Source organism: Podospora pseudopauciseta, chromosome 1, assembly GCF_035222475.1.
Source record: "Podospora pseudopauciseta strain CBS 411.78 chromosome 1, whole genome shotgun sequence".
NCBI classification, from domain to species: Eukaryota; Fungi; Ascomycota; class Sordariomycetes; order Sordariales; family Podosporaceae; genus Podospora; species Podospora pseudopauciseta.
The window spans coordinates 7635656-7658413 of record NC_085892.1 but is presented as its reverse complement, the minus strand read 5'-3'; the positions used below and the strand labels follow the sequence as shown (position 1 = coordinate 7658413).

General features: G+C 53.2%; 6 protein-coding genes across 6 annotated transcripts; 4 read left to right on the top strand and 2 right to left on the bottom strand.

Annotated features, from left to right (window-relative positions):
- Positions 1-6139: 6139 nt before the first annotated feature.
- QC763_120910 (uncharacterized protein) lies at positions 6140-8222 on the top strand (the record flags this gene model as incomplete). Its single annotated transcript, XM_062908680.1, has 4 exons — positions 6140-6208; positions 6378-6764; positions 6947-7151; positions 8149-8222. Coding segments are annotated over 4 exons (735 nt in total), but the record flags the coding sequence as incomplete, so codon positions are not given.
- A 366-nt stretch (positions 8223-8588) lies between these two features.
- QC763_120900 (uncharacterized protein) lies at positions 8589-10804 on the top strand (the record flags this gene model as incomplete). Its single annotated transcript, XM_062908679.1, is given in 3 exon segments — positions 8589-9176; positions 9253-10430; positions 10439-10804. Coding segments are annotated over 2 exon segments (1281 nt in total). The 3' UTR covers positions 9946-10430; positions 10439-10804.
- Positions 10805-14277: 3473 nt separating this feature from the next.
- Positions 14278-16994, top strand: QC763_0024700 (uncharacterized protein). Its single transcript, XM_062905431.1, has 4 exons — positions 14278-14990; positions 15038-15487; positions 15642-15884; positions 16179-16994. The coding sequence occupies exons 2-4, from the start codon at positions 15440-15442 to the stop codon at positions 16266-16268; spliced, it is 381 nt and encodes a 126-aa protein (XP_062771797.1). The 5' UTR covers positions 14278-14990; positions 15038-15439; the 3' UTR covers positions 16269-16994.
- A 475-nt stretch (positions 16995-17469) lies between these two features.
- SHB17 (Sedoheptulose 1,7-bisphosphatase) lies at positions 17470-19120 on the bottom strand. Its single transcript, XM_062908678.1, is given in 5 exon segments — positions 17470-17736; positions 17807-17875; positions 17937-18164; positions 18217-18860; positions 18878-19120. Coding segments are annotated over 4 exon segments (738 nt in total). The 5' UTR covers positions 18657-18860; positions 18878-19120; the 3' UTR covers positions 17470-17735.
- A 363-nt stretch (positions 19121-19483) lies between these two features.
- QC763_0024680 (uncharacterized protein) lies at positions 19484-20357 on the top strand (the record flags this gene model as incomplete). Its single annotated transcript, XM_062905430.1, has 2 exons — positions 19484-19750; positions 20202-20357. The coding sequence occupies 2 exons, from the start codon at positions 19484-19486 to the stop codon at positions 20355-20357; spliced, it is 423 nt and encodes a 140-aa protein (XP_062771795.1).
- A 785-nt stretch (positions 20358-21142) lies between these two features.
- On the bottom strand, positions 21143-22358 carry QC763_120870 (uncharacterized protein; the record flags this gene model as incomplete). Its single annotated transcript, XM_062908677.1, has 2 exons — positions 21143-22168; positions 22221-22358. 2 exons carry the CDS (start codon positions 22356-22358, stop codon positions 21143-21145), a joined length of 1164 nt encoding a protein of 387 aa, XP_062771794.1.
- Between the last annotated feature and the right edge of the window lie 400 nt (positions 22359-22758).

The window sequence follows — 22758 nt, the reverse complement described above, 5'->3', positions numbered from 1 at the left end:
CAGCCCATAGCGGAGGATGCTGCGAAATGCACGCCCACGGCCGCGGCTGAAGTTGCTCCCCCTGGTTGAGCACACCGCCCAACTGCGCTGATGCTTGTCGGCTTGGATAAGCCGTAACCGAGCTCAGTAGCACCGAAGTGCAGAACCGAAGCGGAAGGAGTGTACCAAGGTTGTGACCATGTATGTTCAGATATCGCTCCCTCAACATCGCGACACCTTTGTACCGCAGAGGCGGTGCTGGAAAGCCTGTCATGACGACGAACCGACGCACAACAAAAGCAAAACTTCGCAGCAACGGGCATCACAAGCGAGGCGGGTGTGACCAGAAGATCTCGGACCTCTCCCCGCATGCAGCTTGTGTGCGCGAGCTATATGACTTTCGCAGTACCTTTGCGTGCACCCTCTTACGCATTTCAAGATAGCTGCGCAGTAATAGCTCATCCTCCCACCACGGTTGTCCAATGGGGGGGCCGGAAACCCCGTGTCATTGATGGCATGCAGCGAACCGAACATGTGTACAAGTGAGAATGGTAATATGGAAGCAACTCGTCCATCGCGGAGTGGTGGGGTGGCAGGGAGTCCTGCCTCAGTTTCCCCCCCGCGCACCAAGAGTTATGCTTGGCCTCATCCCATGGTAGGCACGATGTCGGATTGGCTTGCTGTGGCCCCTGATGGTTCCACGTCCTTGGAAATGGGAAGCTGAGGCTAGAAAGAACGTGATCGAGGACCAGCCAATAGGTTGAGCAACTTCCACTGTACCGTCCTCGAGCAAGCCATCGCCGTGCAGTTGCGGTCAGAATGGTGCAAGGGTATGGGCTCAGGTGGGCCTATCAGAGACCAGGTCCGGAAGAAGGCCAGCGGGATGAGCCTAAAAGAGGAGCGGGCGGCACGCGAATCCCCATGCCGCAGTCACTCGATCCATCCGATCCTTGGCTCCACCGGCCACCGATCACCGAGGCTCGAGGCTGTCCCAGACTGCTCCGTGCGTCGTGTATGCTTGCCAAGAGGGTCCTTCTGGAGGGGAGAATAGATGTGTATGATTCCCGGGACGGATTGCCAATAGCGGTTGTCCGTTCGTCTCTGGTGGAGGGCGGGGGGGAAATTGTCTGGTTGACACATCTCTTGATGCGGTTTCTGACGGTTTGCCCACCCGTCCCGTCGTGTTACAAGGCCCATCGGCTTTTCTGGGTTGGCACAGGACCCGACGCGGGACTGCAACGCACGGGCGACCCTCGCACACCCGCTCGTTAGCGTGACATCCGGCGAGGAGCTCCACCCGCACGGTTGGCACCGCCCTGATGATGAATCGGTCGAATCAGACTGCAAGGCTCCTGGGCCATGAGGGCAGCACAAACACCGTTCACCAAGCCCTGCCAGCCTGCCGGCTCACCTCCTCAGGGCGGGCTGCAGCGACAGCACCGGAACAAAGTCGGGCTCGGTTGCTGGACAGAAGTGCCGGTCGTTGACAAGTTGACGGTCTAACAAGTATGACCAGTTAGTTGTATATGGCGCTCGATTCTATCGTTTCCCGTGTCAAGCCGTCTTACCACACCAGCATCATCTTCCACCATCACCTTTGGCCCGGGAGGGTGTGATGCAGTGGGGTCGAGGTTCAGAATCGCGGCGATGCTACGTGACGACTCCCACCTCATCATCGAGTTCGTCCGTCCCTTCGCACTCTCAGTGGGTATATGTGAGAAGCTGTAGGCCTGGATCTAACTGCACGTCGACAGAAGCAGAAAAGCCCTCTGGCTCTTCTCACTCGTCCACGGTGAAGGCGGACGAGAGGGGCAATCGGCCCATTAGAGCAGTGCTCCGCGATCGGGAAGGCTGGCTCGAAGAGGGGGCAAGGATGCTATGCGAGGGCTCTCTCATGTTAGCACAATACTAGCGCATGGCTATACCTGCAACTGTCGTCCATCATCAGCGGGCAGCGGACACAAAGGCCGATGCGCGACCCACAACTCACCAACAACATAACAGACGGCAGGCCGGGAAAATGCAATGGCAGAGCCGTGAGGTTGTGACTTTTGTAAGCTGTGAGCTGGAGTCCAGCGGACAGGCCCGAGAGTGATTCAGCACTCCAGTGGGGCGGGCTTCGCTAGTCTCCGACTTGGATTGCCGCCAACTCAACCCACTGTCCTGGACGCTGGGACGGGAACGTCCAATAGATCTCCAGCACGAACCCTGCCGACACGTTTCCGGATCGATGGACGTTTTTTTCTCGAAGCTGGGGAGCAACAGCTCCTCACGCGTCATCAGAACCGGCCCTTGTGTTCTCCCATCTCCCTTGCTGCTCGCCAAGGACTTTCTCAAGACAGTCCAATCCATTACAACAGCAAACCACCATCACCCTCACCACCACCATCAATATCACACCCTCCGTCTTTTGCCAGCCGGAGGAACACCGCACCCTTGCCACTGGCCCGTCCCATTGTTACATGCATGTTATTTGTTTCCCACCCCACCCACGGCAATTCGGGTGCCTGGGATATGGCCCTGTATCTGTCCTGCTCATCAGCAGCGTGATCGCTTCTCGTTTTCTTGTTGTTGCCTCCACACACGACGCTTACTTTGCCAACAGCATGCCATTCGCAGAAAAATCTTGGAGCCATCCCTGCTGCATGGATGATACCACGCACACTAACTTAGCGTAGCTGTGGGCTAGTCCGTGTGAGCGTTTTGCCATGGCAAAGGTTTTTTTTTTGCTCTTGGGGCGGCAGGCACAGGGCCCCCTCATAGCGCTCGTGTTCCATGGTAAGATCTGATCAAGAAGCGGGACACGGCGGCGGCAAAGTCGCGTATTGGAGCTGCAGAGGCGGTCGGCCCGGTTCGCTTAAAGATCCACGGCGACAGTGACACACTGAGCGGGAGTTTTAATCAGCGGTGCTTGGCCCGGCCGGAAGCTGCGGAGGGGTCAGTTGATGTCTGGGTGGGAGAGTGAGAGAGAGAGGGGGGGCGGGGTGGATGGCTAAGTCCGTGAGACAGCGTGGCTCAAGACAGTGACAGACCAAGAGACAGCCAGCCAGATGGCGATGGCGCGGCGGAGGTATTGTCGACGCTCGATGCTGCTGCTTCCCGCTCGTACTGGTCCCTGTTCGAGACCGCTGCTTCGCAAGATCGATCATGCGAGTCAGAGCGTGAGATGCAGAGGAATGAAATGCAGTGTTGCCTACTCTCCTGCCTGCCTCCGTCTCTTGTGTTCCCATCCCCCGCCCTCCATGAGCACTTTCCGTTCTGGGCGTGCTCTTAGCCTGTGCTGTTCTGTGATTGGTGCAATGCAGGGTCATAGCTTTCGGAGGGGCAAAGGAAGGAGGTGGGCCCTGACGTGCAAGTGAGAGCAGGAGCTGAGGGTGTGTGATCAGCTGCCATTTTTTGGCCAAAACTGAACTGAAGAACTTTAGCCAAACCCGGGCCACTTTTGCCAGCTGCACTGGCCACCTCTGAACTACCTGCTAAGGGCCTGGATATTTCACTGAAATACGTGAGACTATGCCTGACTATACTAGTCATTTGTAGTATTAATTATATTACCAATACTAGATGCACTGAGCAAAAGCCTATAAAGCCTATGGGCTTATAGTTTATAATAGCTTACAATAGCCTATAGTAGCCTATATATAGTAGCCTATAGTAAATCATAGTGGCTTATAGTAGCTTACAGTGCTGAAAAGCTTTAAAAAGTAGGCATTTAGTTGGCTCTTAAAAACTTTCAAAGCAGAGGTACTTTTTTAGAAGATTTCAGGAGCCGCCTAATAGTTTTTTTTATTTAATTAACGTAGAAATATAGGCTCGTGCCTATTTAGCTAATTATTTTAATAGTAAAAAGATCCAGTTGCCGCTAATCGCACAGTTAAATATTAGCTGTTTGTGTAAGTGTAGTGACCGCCGATAACACCCTAACCGAAGCTAATTATCAACCGACCTGCTTGAATACTTTTTTTCTCCGCTGCAAACACTTTGGTCGTCGATAGTACTCGACGGAGGGCCCGAAATCTGCGAGGCCCGCTCGCCTCCGTCACTCAAATATTCCTGCCGTTCTGCCGTGCTGCCATCGAGCTGCCGACACCCAACCAACTCCCAATCGGCGCTCATGCACCTCGACCAATCTGGATGCCCTGACTGTCCACATCCAGCCTTATCCCGTGCGATATGAAAAGGGTCGAACGGCGAATCCCCTCCGAGAGCAGCTTGGTATCAACGCTGGGTGTTTTCTGCAGCCGGATGTAAGGCAGCTCGTCTTTTCTGCAAATGGTTCCTTTCAGTCTCACGTAAGTTTTACACATAGCTGGCAACCTCGTGATGCTGGCGGTTCGATTATTCAGACACTCCCGGCATCTTCTTCCATACCGTCCCGGCCAGCCGTCTTCTTACACGCAGAGTAGGCAAAACTCGGGCATGGTTTCGTTGTTTCACCAAACGAAGAGAGACAGGATATTTTGACTGATATCATGGCCGGATCTCATGTGCCGCAAACTACTCAAGCTACATGCCGTCCTTGGCGGTTCGGCTGGTCAAGCCTGCTGGGTCCTTCTGCCCAGCTAACTTTTTCGCATTGTCCGGCACCGTCTTTGTTTCTGACATGACTGCAGCTGACGGGCCGGTCCACACTCCGACCCTGCGGATAACACCAGATGATCTGTTCTGCCGACTGGGGTCCAAGATACCTCATGGTAGGTACCGTACCGCCAGGTCTGAAGACAACGTGTCTGTGATAGGTTTTAGCCATCAACGTATTACAAATACCTCAGCTGAGTTCGTAGTACGTACCATCCCCTCCCGGGTACAGTCCCCTGCCAAAGGTTTGTGAGCCATCCTGCCCGTTTTCCTCTCCTCGGAATTAAATCAGTTCCACGCGCTATGGAAATGTAACCTTGGAGCTAGATCATGTAAATTTCGAGCTCTTGGACCGGTCATCTGCGGTCGATTAAGAAACACAAACACCGTTCGGGCTTCATCTGAATACCCACCGAATTCCGTGCTGGGCCCAGGCCTCAAACTGACGAGACACTGATAGGTTATCCATCTCTCTTGGCAAGCCTGTTGTGACTTGTCAACGGCTCGGGATCAGATGGCGTATCTGCCACGCCTCTAGATGTTTGACATGTTACCCAGTGCACTGCCTCAGCACGATGTGATCAGCCTGGTACCGGTGGAATGGGCTCCATGCCACCGGGAAGGCCGCCGCCGAGTATGGGGTACGCCTGTCAGTTTTGGCGCAATGCCTATTGGCCCAGACCAAAGCACATGAATGCCTCTCGAAAAGGAGGGACGAGGAAGGGAAACCCGGCGAGCTGCTGCTGCAGGTTGCGGCTGGCTCCCCCAGATGAGAGAGACCCAGTCGTTCCACTGCTTTGAAATACTGTCAGCCCATATATCTCTCGAATTCTTACCACTGGCCCCCAACCCCCGAGGAGATTATTTGTGTAGCTCAGGCATCCTTATATGTGGCACAATCAGTTGAAACTCGGAGCTTCTCGAAGCACGGCACAGCATGTAAGATATGAGAGCAAGCAAAGCGCCCGGGGTGCTCGCCATGTCATCGAGGGGCGAGGCAGGTACCGAAACGAATATCCCGGCAATGTGACCACGTATGACAAGATCTCGAGGCAACAACAATGGTTAGAAGAACACAGTCACCATATAGTGTAGGTAGAAACCAGTGTGATGGAAGAGACACACGACGACACTAAAATGTTCCACCAGTGGGGGGGAGGAAAAGGTCTGTTGCTGGGCTCCCAGATCCTGCGGCCCAGCTGCGACCAGTGCGACCGGCCGCCCGGGCGGGTTCTTTTTGAGCCAAGGAAGGACGATTGGCTGCGGGAACGTGTGGCATCATCAACGACGCAACGCGAAAGCAGATGGGGCAGATGGGGCAGATGGAGCTAGGGTTTTTCTTGGGGCTCTTGGGAACACTGGAGGTTGTGCCAATCAACCGCCTGTCCAGGGACCCGACGGCCCGCGCCTGCTCCCAAACAGGAGTCGCACCCATGCTCCACCCGCTGGTCGCTCCGAGCCACCAGCTCCGTTGCTGGGACCAGTGATGCGCGAATCTTCCAGGGTCCCTTGAAGGCACCACAGCGGCCAACCCTGGGAAGCCCACTTCCGACTGGCACCTTCCCTTGAAGCCACCCCCAGCGCCGAGGACACGCCCCAGGCTGAGGTGACTGTTCACACGGTTCACACGGTTCACACTGTGCGCGATACGGTACCTACCTACCTAAAAATTCCCATTCTCCATCTTCTGGAGAGAGCGAACACACCCTGACGCCCTGACGCCCTGACGCCCTGACGCCCTGACGCCCCCTCTTCGCGCTGCCTGGTGCTGATGGAGCCATGCCATGGAGCGATGGAGCCTGTGACCCAAGTTCCAACAGCAAGCTGCGGCACCGATCCGTCATAAGCCGGTGCTGGGCCCTCCCTCCTCACCACCTCCACGTTCCCGCTCAGCCCGTTTTTTCTCGGCCTCGCATTTCTTGCAAACCCTTCCAGGCTCCGCGCAGCTGGAGACGGGCGTGACCGAATCTGTCTGTTGGTCAGAGGTTGGCGCTAGTAGCCAGGTCGGATGCTGCTGCTCCATCGATCAGATCGCCCTTTGCTGTCTTCTCTCTCACCTTTTCTGTCTCCTGTTTCTTGCAGACACCAGGCAACAAACAGTCGCGACCGACACGCAGGACAGACACCATACCACTCAGCTAACGTCTAACAGCCTTTTGACTTTGGCGCTTCGTCGACTGCAGTCTTCAGCTGCCGGACCTAAAGAGGTACAGTGACACTCCCTTCCGCGCCGGCCCATGCCGAACCCATTTGCGGTGCATCGCAAACATGCGCAGTCGAATGGGGTCACTGACACAACTATGGTAGACCTCGAAGCCCGCTCTTTTTCCTTTCTGGACCTGGTCTGCTTTTTTCTCTTTTCGCAAACATCAGTCGACACCACAGCCAGGGCAAGACGGCCAACAGTCGCACACGCAACAACCGCATCATCGAAGCAGCCAATCTTCTGCTGCGGCAAACACCACCATTTCCATCATCTTTGTCCTCCCCCTTTCCCGTTCTGCCCCGCGCTGGGCCGTGCCGTACCGTGCAGGTACTGTTTCTGTACCCCCTCCGTCGCCCAAGAGACGCCTTGTCCTTTGTTGCTGTTCGAGGTACGTACTTGACTCTCGTTCTCTTCTTTGGCTTATTGTCCCCCACGGCATCTCGACTCGGGCTGCCTTCAAGTGCCCATGACCTGATCCAAGCGAGCGCAGCTAGCCTGGGGAATCGGCCGTCGTCAGAAGTGGACGGATATGTCTTGTGGGGGGGCGGTCAGGCAAGGAGGAACGGCAAGGTCCATCCTTCTTTTCCTCGCATTGTGTCGTGCGCTCCAGCAGTTGGGGTTGCTGCACTGGGCCAAACTACTACCACTGTACACAAGGCCAACGGCAGATTTGGTTTTCTGCGTCCGGTTTTCCATTTTTACCATCCAATGCCACAGCTTTTGGGTGGATGTGTCTGCACAGCAGTTGGCCGTGCGCAGCAACATTATCTCACATCACACAACGGGCACACACACACACCCCCCAGGGCCAATCTGACATCCTCCCCTCCATCCTCTTTACAAACGCCATGAGCACATAGACACACACACACACACACTCACTCACTCACTCACTCACTCACTCACTCACTCACCCGCACCTTGTTTCCTCTCTTGCGTCTCATCCCCATACTTTCTTTACAGCCGCTCCTCCCCCTCCCTTCTAGACTCCCCCCTTGTCCCAAACGGTCCTCCTGCAATTCCTTACTGGACCCAAAGTGCCTCTTACCCCTGCTAGTCGTCAGCCAACACTTACCTTCGGTCCACTGCTGCCCGCTGAGGTGCAGGGAGCAAAAATGCTAAATGTGTCGGTTGATGCGCTGGGAAGGTGCTTGATTCGCTACGACAGCACTTGGGAGGGGGGCTCCTCTATTTTCACTCTGGGGGTTGCCGGTTTCGTAACAAAGTCGCTTGCATTTCCCCTGTACCGAGTACATACATGTACCTCGTTTTTTTCCTTTCAGCCCAGCCGGTTCTTCCCACCCGCTTCGAATCCAAACTAACTCTGGGACCCAGCAGACCCAGACCTCTAACAACAAGGGAGCTCCCGCCCATTTGAAAAAAAGGGCTCGTTCCAAAGTCTCCGTTGCGGCACGACATACATACACCCGCCTTTTACCACCTTTTCCTGGTCCGTTAGGACCATCCCTCCCTCACCCCCTTGCACAAACCCTTTGACGGGTTTAAATTCCACATTTCCTCCCGCTTTCGCCGCGCCTGACCCTTTTCTTCTCACTTGCAACGTGCTGCCAGACCCAGGATCTATCACGTCCCCCGTCGCCAAACCAGTGGAAAGGTTTCTAAGCCTGAGCTTCAAGGCTCCTGAGATAGCCCGTGTATCGCTGTGCACAGTTCAAGAGTTCCATAAGGTGACGGACGCAGCTTAAGAGTTCGGGGCTGGAAAAGGTCAGCGTTGCTACTATCAGTCGGATTGTGGAGGATCCGGCAGCATTTGGCTTCTGACCTTGCCACTCGGGAAGCAAAGTAGCCCCTTGGAACATACGACATGGCCGACAATCACAGAAGGGCGTACCCGCCGCCGCGAGAGGGTCCAGAGAGCTCGCATTATCCACCGCCCCCAGAGGAAGACGAAGATAGGAGGAGGCTCCCGCCAGTTGGGGGGAGCGGCATGAGCTTGCCGTCAATCTCTTCTTATCCACCACCACCAGCTTCGTACCTGCCGTCTGACCCACGCTATCAGGATCGAGGGTATTCTGCAGACCCGCGATATCATGATTCAAGGAGTTGGCCCGCAGACCCTCAAACACCTGGTGGATATCCTCCGCCACCTCCGGACTCACGATACCCGCCCTTGCCGTCGGTGAACGCGCCGCCACGGCGTTATGATGATCGGCCGCCATACGACGACAGGAGGCCGTATGACGATCACAGACCATACAATGACCCTTACTACGGGCCGCCTCCACACGCGTCCAGGCCCCCCAGTTACCCACCCCCTGGATCTGATCCATACTACAGGTACCCGCCGGGAACTCCGTATCCCTATGGGGCTCCTCAACAGGCACCGCCTCAGCAGCAAGCTGCACCGAGGCAAAGGACATCGATTGCGTGCCGCTATTGTCGAAAGAGAAAGGTAACAAGGGACATATGTCACGCATAATCAGATGGAATCAGGACGGGAGTTGCTAACTTTGGTTTCAAATAATCAGATTCGCTGCAGTGGTTACCAGAACACGCAAAATGGAAAGTGCACCAATTGCGACAAGCTTCGAATCGACTGCGTATTCCAGCCGGTATCTTCTAATTCCTCAGCCGCCTTCGTTCCAGTTCAGGCGCTCCCGGGAGGAGTGCCTCCCGGAACACCCCTCTTCGGAGCGTGGGGACAGCCTCTCGGTTCAACGGGCTCACAGGGACCACCTCCGCAACGGCCTTACCCGCAACACCCCCCGTCTGACTACCCGCCACCTTTGAATTCGCCCACAGCTGCGTATCCTCCATACGACGACCGGGAAGGCAGTCGCCGACGAAGCCGCCCACCCGAAGACGATCCGAGTTTGCGACCTGGCCCTCCCAACTACCCGCCTGACGACGATCCGCGACGACGCTCTCCCGCTTCAAACCACAGCAACGGCACTCCCCCGACGGGCTATCACCAGTATCAACACGGCGTCTACGACCAGGACAGGACCCCAACTCCTCAAAAGCCGAGTCCCAGCGGTCCCGGTGCTGCTCCGATGCACCCTCAGCAGCCGCCGCCTCTGGTGGCTCATTCACCGCCTTCTGGTGCCTCCACCAACCCAATGAGTCTCGGACACCTTATCAGCACGGATGAGCGTGAACGAGGCGGTCCTAACGCCGGGATCGATCGCGACATGCTTGGGAGACTGGGTCGGAGATCCTAACATATATATGATTTTTCCGCCACGACAAAGCGAGGACCGGCAATTGCATGTCTTATATATACCCAGTAACCTTTCGCCAAATGTCTAGCGTTGAAGTGGAATATGTGATTTTCGGAACGGCATAGCTCATTTATACCTGCCTTTTTCCAGCACCGGCGGGAAATGGAACAAAGATTGGTTTTTCTTGGTTTTTTTCCCCTTCTGTCTATATTTGAGGGTGGAAAGGGAGGAGGGGAGATTTGGATTTGCCTCACGGCAGCGAGTATGCCTTTTTTTTCTTTTTTTTTACGTTGTCTTTTCCGTATGTACGGAAATTTCTTAGTTTCGGCACATGGAGGAGGGGTCGGGTGGGTGGTATTCTGAAGTTTCTGTCTACCTTGCAGCAACCAATCACGAAACTGGCAATTTTGCTTCATATGTTGCTTTTCTATTTTCAAACATTCCGGTGTCTCTGTCTGCATATTGTATCTTTTCTATCTATCTATCTATTTATCTCTCTGGTTTCGGCGGGTTGGGGGTGGTATTCTGTGCTTCTTCAAGTAACTGGGAAGGTTTTTGTCTGCTGGTTTGCTTGTCATCACTCTGGACATTTTAGATTGATTTTGTGCTGGTTGGTTTGGGTGGTCTTGTGATTTTTTTTTTGAAGTTATCAAATCATGGTCATGCAACGTCTTTTGCCAAAAGACACACACACACAAACACACACACACACACGCACAAACATTTCCAGTGGTGTTTTTGGCTTGAACATATCACAACTTGGTTTCGTTTAGCCTAGCTCTCCCGACTCTTTAGCTATAGTATCTATATAATTCAAGTTGTTCACACACACACACACACACACACACACACACATACATACATACACCAAAGTGTACATTATCTGCAACCGTGTATCTAAATGGAAAGGCTCGCTATTTTGCCTACGGATAGCTACCTACCAAGGTTTTGGTCCCGGCCGAACCGGAAGTGATCGCGCGGAACTCGTGACGTTGAGGATGTATACATCTTTGTTCCCTGTTGTGGAACAGTTACGCCAGCCTTTTTATTTTATATTTTTTTATTATTTCATTTTTTATTTTGGATGTCTACTGCCTCGTTGCCTTGCGCGGCTACCCTTGGTGAACCCGTTGCCCCGTGATGGGAAAACAGTCGGATCGACTTTCCAAAACTTTTGGTCTCTTGTCCCGACGTGGGGGGGGTTTCGAAGTGAGGCGGAGGGGGGGGGAAGCGCAACCCAGACGGCTTACTTTGTTTCCTTCTGGTCCTACACGGGGGGGCACGGGGAAAGAAAGCGAGGAAGGGTCAGACAGACGGGTGAGACGGAAGGGTGGGAGGAAGCAAAAGCTGTGCTCGTTGGAGGGGGTAAAAGGTGTCGCGACACGCGGGTGTGCTCTGTTGCTCGGAGATATCTGGTGTGTTGTGTAAGTGAAAGGGAACATGTAGGTGTGTCCCGAAAGGGGAAAGATTTTTTGTGTTTGGATGTACATCCATCCCATGAACATCTTGTCTAGATATTTGCTCTTGTGGTGTGGTGTGGTGTGGTGTGGTGTGTGTGTGTTCAGGGGTTTATACCAGAGGAGACGTATGTTGTCACGTCTACCAATCTTTCTTTTTTGGTTCTGGTACAGATACATAGAGTCAACATGAGGTTGGTGATTGGGTCTGATGCCTGGACGAGGCCAGACTGGGCCAGATGGAATAGTGTACAGAGTCTAGTATCTGAGGGGTATCCAGCACCGCCTCTACTAGTCGCAGATAGCCCAGAAAGCGAGCGTCCTTTGAACGATGTGACTGTACTTGCAAACGTGTAAAGTCAACAGGTACCTTGACTTATTCATGGCTTCCCCTCCTCTAAAGAAGCTATGCTATGCCACCAGCCAAACTATCCACTCACGAACAGTTTGTCGATATTAAACACCATACACACCTCCCGTTCACCCATCCACTCATCCACACCACACCCACATACCGGGCCACACCCATACACACACACACACCACTCTCTCTAGCGTCCACACCGCGCCCGTCTCGTCCGCAGGGCCCGCTTCCCTCTTCTTTTCCTTCTCCCCTCTCTTCAGGCCTCACCGATGTACAGCAACACCAGGATTGGGTTTTCTCGTCCCACCATCGATCATCAAAGGTGGACAAGACCCGAAACTCACAGCAGACATCCCTCACCCTTGCAATCATCAAAGCATGACAAAAACAACGCTAAGCAAAAAGTCTCCCCTTCATTACTCCATCCCACCTTTCGATAGTCACTTTTCGGATCACCGCTCTGTTGTTGTTCTCCAACAAGCACAAACAAGGTGGTGCCATGGCTTGCGCTTCTAGCTCCACTTCCTGCTTACCGGTACGGCCCATGACGGGAGCAGGTTTCCCACACCCCCCAGCCCCTGCTGGTGTAGGGCCACCTAGCTTCAAGGCAACAACCTTGTCTCCTCCCCCTTCTCGGACTTGGCTCCGATTGTAGAATGGGGTTGGAAAAAAGGTTCGTGTCGTGGCTTTTTTTCTTGGAAAACGGTGGTGATGAATAATAAACGGCAGGGAAGGTGTAATGGTACGGAGTACCACTAGTGGAGTGAATGTAAATAGTTGCTGTGAAAGTCGTGATGATGGTGACTGATCAAGCTAGCATGGCTCGAGACACGAAGCGAAGGGAGGAGCTGTTGTTGCCGCGACATTTTTGTCCCTCTGGATCCACCCCCCACACATCAACAATCATCGGGACATGCAAGCGCACGGGTATTACATAGTGCACATACCTAGCCAACCGCCTCTATCAAGAGAGGGGATCTCTGTTTAATGAAACGCTGACTGCCGAGGACAACGGCCAAAGGGGGCGACGTCTGGTAGACTAGGAAGCAGCCCCCCTTGTCAGGGGATGGACTTGTTTTGTCTTGATGAACAACTTTGTTCCTTCTGCTCAGGGCAAAGATGTTTTATCTGAATCCACATTTGGGGCCGACTGCTATGCAATGACTGGGAGGAGTGAGGGCCGGCCACGTTGTCTCTTCTGGGTCTTCTGCCAGCTAGCAATACCAAGAATACACTAGGGAATCTTGAAGAGGATAGAGAGCTTTCCACTTACGTAGATACATGCACCTTCTGTGGATCCATGTCGCCATGTGTAGTCGAAAAAGCCTCAGGAAATACGAGGCTGAGTATGTGCCGTAGAGGCAGTTAGCAAGCCAGGCTGGCGCCCATGAAGAGATATCACAATATGCAAACGGCACGGCGCATGCCTGGCCGGCCCTGCTGCACTCACATACTCACCATCTTTACCCCAAGCCCGTCTGACAAGTACCGGGCGTCAACGGGGGCCACGGGGCTAAGGCAGCGTCGAGGCAGATGACGGGTGATATATTTACTGTGCCGTCCGAGTATGCAGCGCTCCCAAAATGGTGGTGAAAGCAGAAAGCCCCTGGCGCATGTAAAAGAAGAATGCCACATTCCTGAACCAACAGGGCCAACCAACTGTTGCTTGTGTTCGGCGGCGCAAAGCTGGAGCCCGCTCCTCCCGAGCAAGTGCCGCACCTGTACTCTTTGAGTCGTCAGACTTTCAGTTCCATCCCAGGACATAATTCAGCACAGCTGATAGTTCCACGCTCATCATCTCGGTTGAGGTCGGCTTTGCGTTCCATGTAAGACGATGGCTGTCGTCTGTGGACGGCCCATTTAATGACGCTGCGCAACGTCACGCTGTGCACCCACTCTGGCTTCTTCCCTCATGGATGTCAACTCAACTGGGTTCCACGAACGGAGGGATGTTGGTGCTAAACGATGCGCACGGTCGGGGCCTCTGAGGAACCATGACTCGCCTCTGCTCGCGACCATGTTGCGGGATAGGCGCACGCCTTGCGCTGTTTGCGTATTGCTGGGACAGACGGCGGGCTATCCGATGTAACCGTCAGCAGCAGTCCCCCCGGGCCACATAGCCCCCCCTACGGGCCGACCCCTTAGAAAGCTGGACCCGTCAGCCGGGTGATGACCAGACGGACCGTGGTGTCATTGATTCTCCGATGCGGGACGACACAGGCGCTCTCCAAGCTCCAAGCTCAGGCAGGATGTTGAACTTGAAATCCAGTGACCAGTCGGCAAGGATAACACTTGCCTGCAAAAGGCCAGCTTGGGGCGAGAACTGCCGGACATATGCAAGATAGTCTGGGTGTGGAATGCACATGCCATGGCTCGCCCACAATAGAATGCAGAGGTTCCTGCAGTGGCGGTCTGGCGGTTTTGTTTTTGGACGGACGGCGGGAGGTTCCGAGCGTGTGTTGGCCTCGTCCAGGCCTTGTGGTGTTACCGGTCTGGTCTCCAACGGCGAACGCGACTGGCCGAGCTTTGGTTGGCCGCTGATACGGTGCGAGATGTGGTAAGATCGGTCGGTCTTGAATGTTTGAGCAGGTTGTCAACAACTCATTATCGCTGGTTTTCACTGGCTTTCACCCGCGTGGCTTCTTTGTTTTGGGAATGGCAACAGGGTTCGGAGCCTGTTCCGCTGAGCTTGACATTGGCTCCCAACTAGATCCTGGCCTCGGGGGGGGGGGGTTTTCAAAGGCACGGCCGTTGGTGGTCTGTTGGCGAGAAGGATGGCCCAGGAACAGTGGACACCTCTCCTCGTTCCCTCCAGGCAGTTTGACTTTGAGCTAGGTATCCAAGTTATGTCGTCCGTCAAATGCCACTGCATTGGCACTGTCATAGGCTGTTGTGATGCCGATGGGGGGTTCAGCCTCTCTCCAGCAACATGACATCGATTGACTGCGGCTCCATCTTCCTCTGGCCACCTTTTGCTGTGCATAGACGACATTGGACCTTTGCATATTCCCGTTCAGGGTCAAACTACGCGTCTCGGACATCTCGGTCTGCGCATATCAACCCAAGTTTGTCGTTACTTGATTGAGTTCACCCTGCATCTAAAGGATTACAAGCGCACTCTGGATCACACCGAGCCCACCGAACAAGGAGCACGAGGTTGCGAGCATGGAGCCCGGCTTTATCATGGACCTTCCCAACAAATCCGAGAGATGTCGACTGCCCCAGTATGTTACCTGTCACATTGTTTCGGAGAAATCTGACATGCTCCCAGACACCGCTGTGATCCGTGTCATTCATGCCACCTGCGAACCTCTTCCATTCGGTATGATTGCGTCCTTCGCGACACGCTGCCCGTCTTCCTCCCCATGGATGTTTCGGTATCTCCCGAATCTGGACTGTCGTTATCGAATCGTTCTGTCGTCTTTGCCCGAAGTACCCGAGGGACAGTATCGTGGCGTTGTGATGGCAGGGGACAAGAGCCCGCTTATCTGGGAGGCGTCAAGAACCTGAGCGGCGGGTTATGCCAAGCTATGACAGTGTGGAGGGCTCACGACCCAACAGCATGGCGATGATTTCGTGATCTCGTCATAATCAATAATCAATCCCAGGGAGCTATTGACCTGCTGGATCGGGGATAATTCCCAACTCGAGGAGATTGGTCGCTGTGGCTGTGATGCCGCCATGCCTGCTCGCCCTTGTGCAAGCTCATTCTACTGCTTTGGTCAGCTTACTCTACCCTCCATCCTTTGTGGTTGCGGTTGCCAACTGTTCCACAGAGGAAAGTATCGCGATTCGCTAATCGACGATCAACACCCGCAGAGATGGCAAAATGCAGGCGCCCCCAGCCCGAGGTTCCAAGGTTTCCACATCCCTAGTGGAACTTTCAGCTGATTCCCCTTCTCCGACGCTCGACCCCCCTCGACACGCTTCATTGCGCTGCCCAGCCAGACACCAACAAGCCACGCAATTCCTCGACGAGCCAGAGGACTGTGACATCTTTTGAACGGTTACCACGCCTGGGTGCGGCGTGGACCGCCAGCCATGGGTCGACACATTGTCACTGGTACCCGTTCTACAGACACACCACTGCCAACCCCCGGGGCGCTGGCTTGCTCGAGGTTAGAGACAATGCGGGACTGATATTGTGGAAGCTGACTGACTTACCAACCCAACTGCAAAGGTGTCGCGGGCCTAGACAGCTGATGCCTCCAGCCGCTCAACACAGCATCGACCATCTTGCGCAAGGCTGCCTAGTCTTGTGCTTCTGATGATACTGGGAGCGCAAAAGGCAGGTGAGTTAAGTAACCGATCAAAACTTGCTCTTATAGTCAGGAAGTAGTGTTGAGTAGTTTCCCTTCTGCTTTGTTAGTTATCCTTCTGCTGGCCACTGCCAACGCTAACTTGCACAGCAGAACCAAGTTCGCCGCACCTTGTTGAGAGACCCAACCCACGGCCAGATACCGCTGCCCCGATCCACCGAAAATACACATTTTGTTGTTTGAACATCGCATTCAATCAAATCTCTGCACTTCTTGGTGTGATGGCTTTGCTGTGGAGCCATCCCCTGGCTGTCGGTAAGGGGTTGCACGGACCGGCGTTGTGAGGTCAAACTATCACGAGTGGAGTCAACAATGGGGACACCAACATGGAGACTGAAATGCACGAAGTTCTGTTGAGCTGATGGGAATTGAAAGACACCAAACTGTGTCCGACCAGAATCACTTGCGCCGAAGGTATGTTCGGATGAAACACCTGTCCGTTCGGTGTCAAGTCGGGGCTGGAATTCTTTATGAACCTCACTCTGACACTTTGGACCAGGTGGAATGGCGGTACACGACGTAGCCCAGTTGTTTGAATTCCACGGCGCGAAGTTCGGGTCCTTTGAGATCCATGCGGCATTGTCGTGTGGTGCGATCTCATCTCAGTGTCATGGCATCAAGGATGATGGAGGTTACGTTGATCTTTCAGGTCAATTTCGCGATGACATGGCCGGCGTGTTGTCAGGATGATGTTTGCCGAACCGGTGCGTGTTTGATTTCGGAGGTCCCGAGGGAAACAGGAGAGACATGGGCGAAACACGCATGGAAAACGCCGCATATCCCCTCTCCCATATTTTCCTTTTGGGGCGGTACCGCATAGGTATTGGGCCATTGCAGGCCGCCCCCTCATGCAAGCAAGTGGTCCACTAGTGTGCGACGTCTCCTTTTTTGGACGTAACGATGGCCGGCAGCACGACAAGGAGAGTTCTTTTACTTGTGGCCATCATGCGGTGCCTTCGTGCCGATGTTCCAATGTGGCCAGCATCTGGTGTGTGCGTTGCAAAGTGTAGTGCAGTCGCGCAACCGGAAAGGGAAAATATTGGCATTGACTGTAACACCACTTGCAGTGTGATGGGCCACTGTGACTGGTTGTTATATTCTCGGTTTCCCCGTTTTGCAACGGGGCTGGTTGTGACTGGCATGTTTGTGCCGTTTCTTGTCTTTTTTGCCTTGCTCGATCAATCTTCCCTTCCATCCAAGTTCTGGCGCGATGCCAACTGGGTAGTGGAAGGGTGGGAGGAGGAATCGAAGATCCGCACTTCAGGGGAAGTAAACAAACCGCTTTGCTGCAGCTTAGCGGCCACGGCGGTAAAACAATGGGCCTCTTGTGTTAGCGTATCCAATTGGATGGTTTAGGATTCTATTGGAGGAATAAAAATATTGATGGCATCATGCTGCTCGAGATTTCCGACATGATCAAGAAGACGACTCTGGGATGCGATAACGATGCAGTGCAAGCGGTATTCCAAAACAACTGTAATACCACAGGTAACATACCCACCAAGGTGTATCCTCGCCAGCAACTGGCCACAATACCTATCTAGAAAGTCGCATGTACACGATCTCTACAGTCCTCGGCTGCAAGTCTAGGTGCGGCGTCGAGTGATACGTGTACCGCCATGATTCTCTCACAGTGGCAACTCTAGCAGCTCTGCCACATTGGCTTGGTTAGCTATCCCATCCTCGAGCTCATCGTCGATACCAGGCAAAGGACCACTCACCAATCGTCCCCGACGACAAATGCACCACCAAGTAAAATGGCAGGTTCGTTGATATTGTGGTGTTCATAACTGTCGTTTCTCAGCAGACCGCTCGCACGTACCCAGAGCAGAGTCGGCGCGCAATACATACCTCAGCGTCCCGACACCTCCTGCCTCGAGCAAAAACGTTGGTCCGTCATGGAGTTCCTTTCCCGCCCACCTCTGCGCAAAAGCTCGGAGTATGTGCCCATGTGCAACGATCAGGACGTCGCCCTTCTTCCCCTCGCCGACATTCTCGCCCTCCATCACTGGACGATGCCATTTCTCCCTGATGTCCTTGATCAGTCTATCTAGCCTAGCAGTAATATCCGCTGGGCTCCTGCTCACAGTCAGCCATCCCTCCAGCAACGAACAGTCATGGTCTGGCATACTCCCCACCAGGACACCCATCTCGCCAGATATCCCACTTCCTCCCTTCATCCAACCCCTGCTCCTTTCTAATCCTGTTGATCTCGGGGGAGGTGATCCCCTCATAGTCACCGTAATCCCACTCTCTGATGTCCTCCGTGATCTCAACCTCAGCTGGACAGGGGATACCCCCTTCCCGAGCCGGGCTCAGAAGAGGGGTGCGCGACCGGTAAGCAATGTTTAAGAGCTCCAACGTGCGCTGGGCGCGGAGGCGAGGGGAGACATAGATGTGGGAGAGCTTGGAGGGGACGATGAGACGGTCGTTGCCGACGAGGGCGCGGCCGGTGGCTAGGACGCGCTTCTCGCCCGAGGGGGTGAGAGGGATGTTGGTTGTGGAGGTGTGCTTGCCGGAGAGGGACCAGGTGGTTTCGCCGTGGCGGATTATGAAGACGCGGGGGGTCATGTTCTCGAAACTGGAATACTATGGAGGGAAGGATATGAGGGGGTCTGCAGATGTGTTGTCAAAAGGGGGGTTGGGGGGTTGTAGGTGCAAAACAGGGGATAAGTTGAGGTCTTGATTGTCTCAAAAAGGTGTCATCAGTGAAGAAACATTGGCGATCCAGTAGCTGACCTCACCACTCAGATTGAGCGAATCGAATCAGACACACAACACGTGGAGCTGGAGCGGGAAGACACCAACCTCGCTTATGTAGAACAAAATGCCACTCGAGGCAGTGAGATTAAACTGTCTGGTAGAACCACAACTGAACATCCTGCACCGTCTCTCCGAGACCTAATTACCATCTCCCTTTTCCCCCTCTCCCGATGGGACATGAAACGCAGGGCGATTACTCACTACCCCCTCAATCATCTCAGTCAGCCGACATACTTGCCTGCCCAAGAAAGCTGCCAACTTCCCGGTTTGAGTTGTGTTCTGGAGAGAAGGCAGAAGTCAGCAGCCCCCACTTTCCCGGCAAAGCAAACCAGGCAATCCGTTTAGCGCTAAACGGTCCGTCCCGGTTATCCGGCCCTGACATACTGCAGGTCCGTGCGCCTCAAACCCTTGCTTTCACTCAAGAGACATCACAGCTCACTCACTCAACCAATCTTCATCATGACAGTGTGAGCACCACTCACCAACAAACCCTCACCCCACCCACCCCTTACTTGTCTATCAAATTGTGTACTGAAAAAAAAAAAAAAAAAAAAAAAAAAAAAAAAACAGTCTCAAACTCACCACAAGCTCGCCAAATCATAAGACTTTACAAGTCACAACAAAACCCACACAAAATGTCCCGATCACCACAAGCCCTCCTTCGACTGCCCCCCAAACGAACCTTCACAACCTCAGGCCCTCACCTCAAATCCCAACCCTACAGCAAATCTTCCACGAGGCAGCAAACCCAAGGAAAAGCCGACCCAAAGTCAACAACAGACGGGAAACCCGAGCCAGCACCCCGCTGGAAACGCCTCATCTGGACCGGCGCCTTCGCCGCGACGGCATTCACCGGGTCCATCTACGGCGCCGGGTTGAAGACGCAGAGGGAGTGGAACGAGGTTCGTCCCCCCCTCCCCTTTGCCGCCCTCTCTTTTCTCTAAACCCCCATATCTACACTATCCTGCATAAGATTTTTTCTTTGATTTTTTATTTTGTTTTTTATTTTTTAAACTTTAATTCATGTATTTTATATTTATTTTTATTTATTGTTTTTTACTTATATTTTTAATTATTATTTTTATTATTACTTTTATTATTTTTTTTATTATTCTTTTTATTATTCTTTTTATTATTCTTTTTATTATTCTTTTTATTATTCTTTTTATTATTCTTTTTATCATTATTTTTATCTTTATTTTCATTTTCAATTTTTATTGTATTTTTTTTCTCTCACGCAACCCATTTCCATTTCCTATGTCCCGAAATCAAGCATAAATTGCATCTTGAAATTATACATCGGGGTAGGTAGACGGTTGTGAAACTCGGATGTGCTAACAAAGAGTCATTAAGGAAAAACAAAAGGTCCAGGAGCTCACCGCCGACGAAAAAGTGGCCATGCTGGAAAACTCAAAGGCGGAGCTCTGGAAGCAAAAGGTGTCGCTGGAGCAGAAGCTGGGGGAGCTGAGGAGGAGGATGGAGAAGGAGGAGGAAGGCGTGCCGAAATAGGGGGAGGGGGTGGTAATTCGAATAGTTACCTAGTTGGATGTGGTGATTTGTAAGAATAATTTCTGTAAAATATAAGAAAACAAACATATCGCCGCGAAGTATTCCGAGGTCATTCAGAACTTGCCGACAGGAGGAGCAGAAGACGCGTGGTCACGCATGCGATATTGGCTGATCTCGTTCAGTCACAAAGCACGATCAGTGGGTCGAGCACGGCAGAAGGCAGAATATATTTGCTTATCCACTGCCCTGGCCACGCCGCTAGATGGTATTCTGTCCCCAGGTCCTCATCAGGAAAACAGCTTTGTCAAGTCTCTCCGTCCTTGCCGCATATCTCTTGCACCGCCAGCGAAAACGCCTACCCAAACCCTTGACCCCTGGCTGCTCTATCCTGGTACCAGCAGACTGCCACCCGAAGCAACCTCCAGACACCAGAGAGAAAGCCAAGAAAATCATCATCAAGTAGTGATGTACCAAGATGAGGTCGGTCATTGACTCACTCATGTAAAAGAAGTCGAGAAGAAGATGGTCAATGAAAAAGAATGTTGGCGAGCAAGATACGAGTCAAGAACACGGGAAATGATGGATGGGCAAGAAAAGCAGGCAAAGTGTCCAAAGCCAAAAGGAAACTAACAAAGCAAAAGGATTAAAGAAGGGAGGAAAAAGAAGCTGAAAGATCCAGATAAGGAAAACCAATTCTTGTCAATGGAGATTGAAGCATCGAGTCTGCCATGTGATGATGTCGACCAAGCACTGGAAAGTAGAAGAGATGTCATGCCGGACAGCCTTCAAAAAGACAAAGAAATCCTATCCAACGGCTTCGACGCCAACAAGGAGCGCAAACCATACACCTCGTGATAGAATCCCATCCTGTCACCACTCTGGCCGACAGGCTGGGGACGTCTTGCCTTCTTCTTTTTTGCGTCGTCCAGCGTTGTGGCACCCTCTGCTCCAGCACCCGTCATTCTGGCCATTGTTGCCAACAGCGCCTGCATGTCGAATTTGTTGAGGTTTTCAATGTGCATCCCTTCATTGACGGGGCCGATGTACTTGAAGTAGTAGCCTGGATGCAGCCCGGCGTTATCCCACATCTTCCACTCCCCGAACAGGACATAGATGTCTTGCCACTTGGTATTGCCGAATCTAGTTCGGAGCAGGAGGTGGATGATGCCCGCGGCCAGCTTATACGCGAGGTTGTCGTGGGCCTCCTTGAGGGGTATCTGGAGCTGTTGGAGAAGGTCTGTGTCGGTGGTTGGCAGCTTGGGCGGAAGGCGGACCACAACCGTGTGTAGACTGGGACATTCGCAAAGCGTGTGAAGACTCGGTATGACTTCAGGGCCCCATTCCATGTCGAAAACCAACGTCTCCAAACGGTGCGGGACTTGCGAGATGACTCTGAACAGGCTCGTCAGATGCTTAACCGAGAATAGCATGAGGACCTTGAGTTGAGAAAAGTCCCAGTTGTTGGTGCTCTCTTCCAGAGAGTGTCGCCAGTCATAGCTCTCAAGAACCAGCTCCAGAAGGGGTGGCAATCTCTCATTGCTCACGAACTCGAAGGAACGCTCGGCAAAATTGCGCAGGTGGAGTGTTTCCAGACCACGTATCTGCATGAGCCGTTGCTTCAGCATGTTGAGGGTGACAAACGATCCCGGTCCGGTCACGCTCAACCAAGTGAGATGCCTCCTGGGGATGGAGCTGATGTAGTCGCAACTGTCGGCCCGCATAAGTGGAAGCCCCAGCATTTGCACCCTGGGCCGACGAGACGTCGAAGCAGGTGGCTGAAGAACTGTTGTAAGCATCCATGAGCGGCCTGTCTGTGATATGTTATGTTAGCTAGCAAAACATCAGACAGGGCGAATAACGTACAACTCTGCTGGTGAATGAGAAGAGAATGCTCTGAAGCTCGGGGAGGTTGTCCCTAATCATCACAGCAACCCTATCAGGATGGACATCGTGTTCTATACTGTCCCCTATCAGATTGTTGCCATGATGAACCGATGTCATCCTGCAGTCAGCACAACGCCTTGTTGACTGGAGCCGAGAGCCCTGGCTACAGAAATATCGACGGGTAACCGTCGATGCTCAAAAGTATCAAGGCTAGCTTCGACAGCTGAGCGGCTTTCAGGTGGCAGGTAGTTTGACTGAAATGGACTAGCACAGATGGTTGCAAGTGCCAAGGGTACTGACCGCGGTCACTCAGGAGAGAGCCGTCAATGCCGGGAGTCCTAATAGACAATCACCACACGGTGTTTTGTGGGGTGAGGCAAGAAGACTCGGATGGAGGCCCAGACTGGCAGACACCGTCTTCCTGGAGTAGATGCCAGCGACCCTGACATTTATGCACAGAAGACCTCCATCATGAACCCATTCTTGTCTTGCCGGAAATGCCTATGAGGAGGTGATG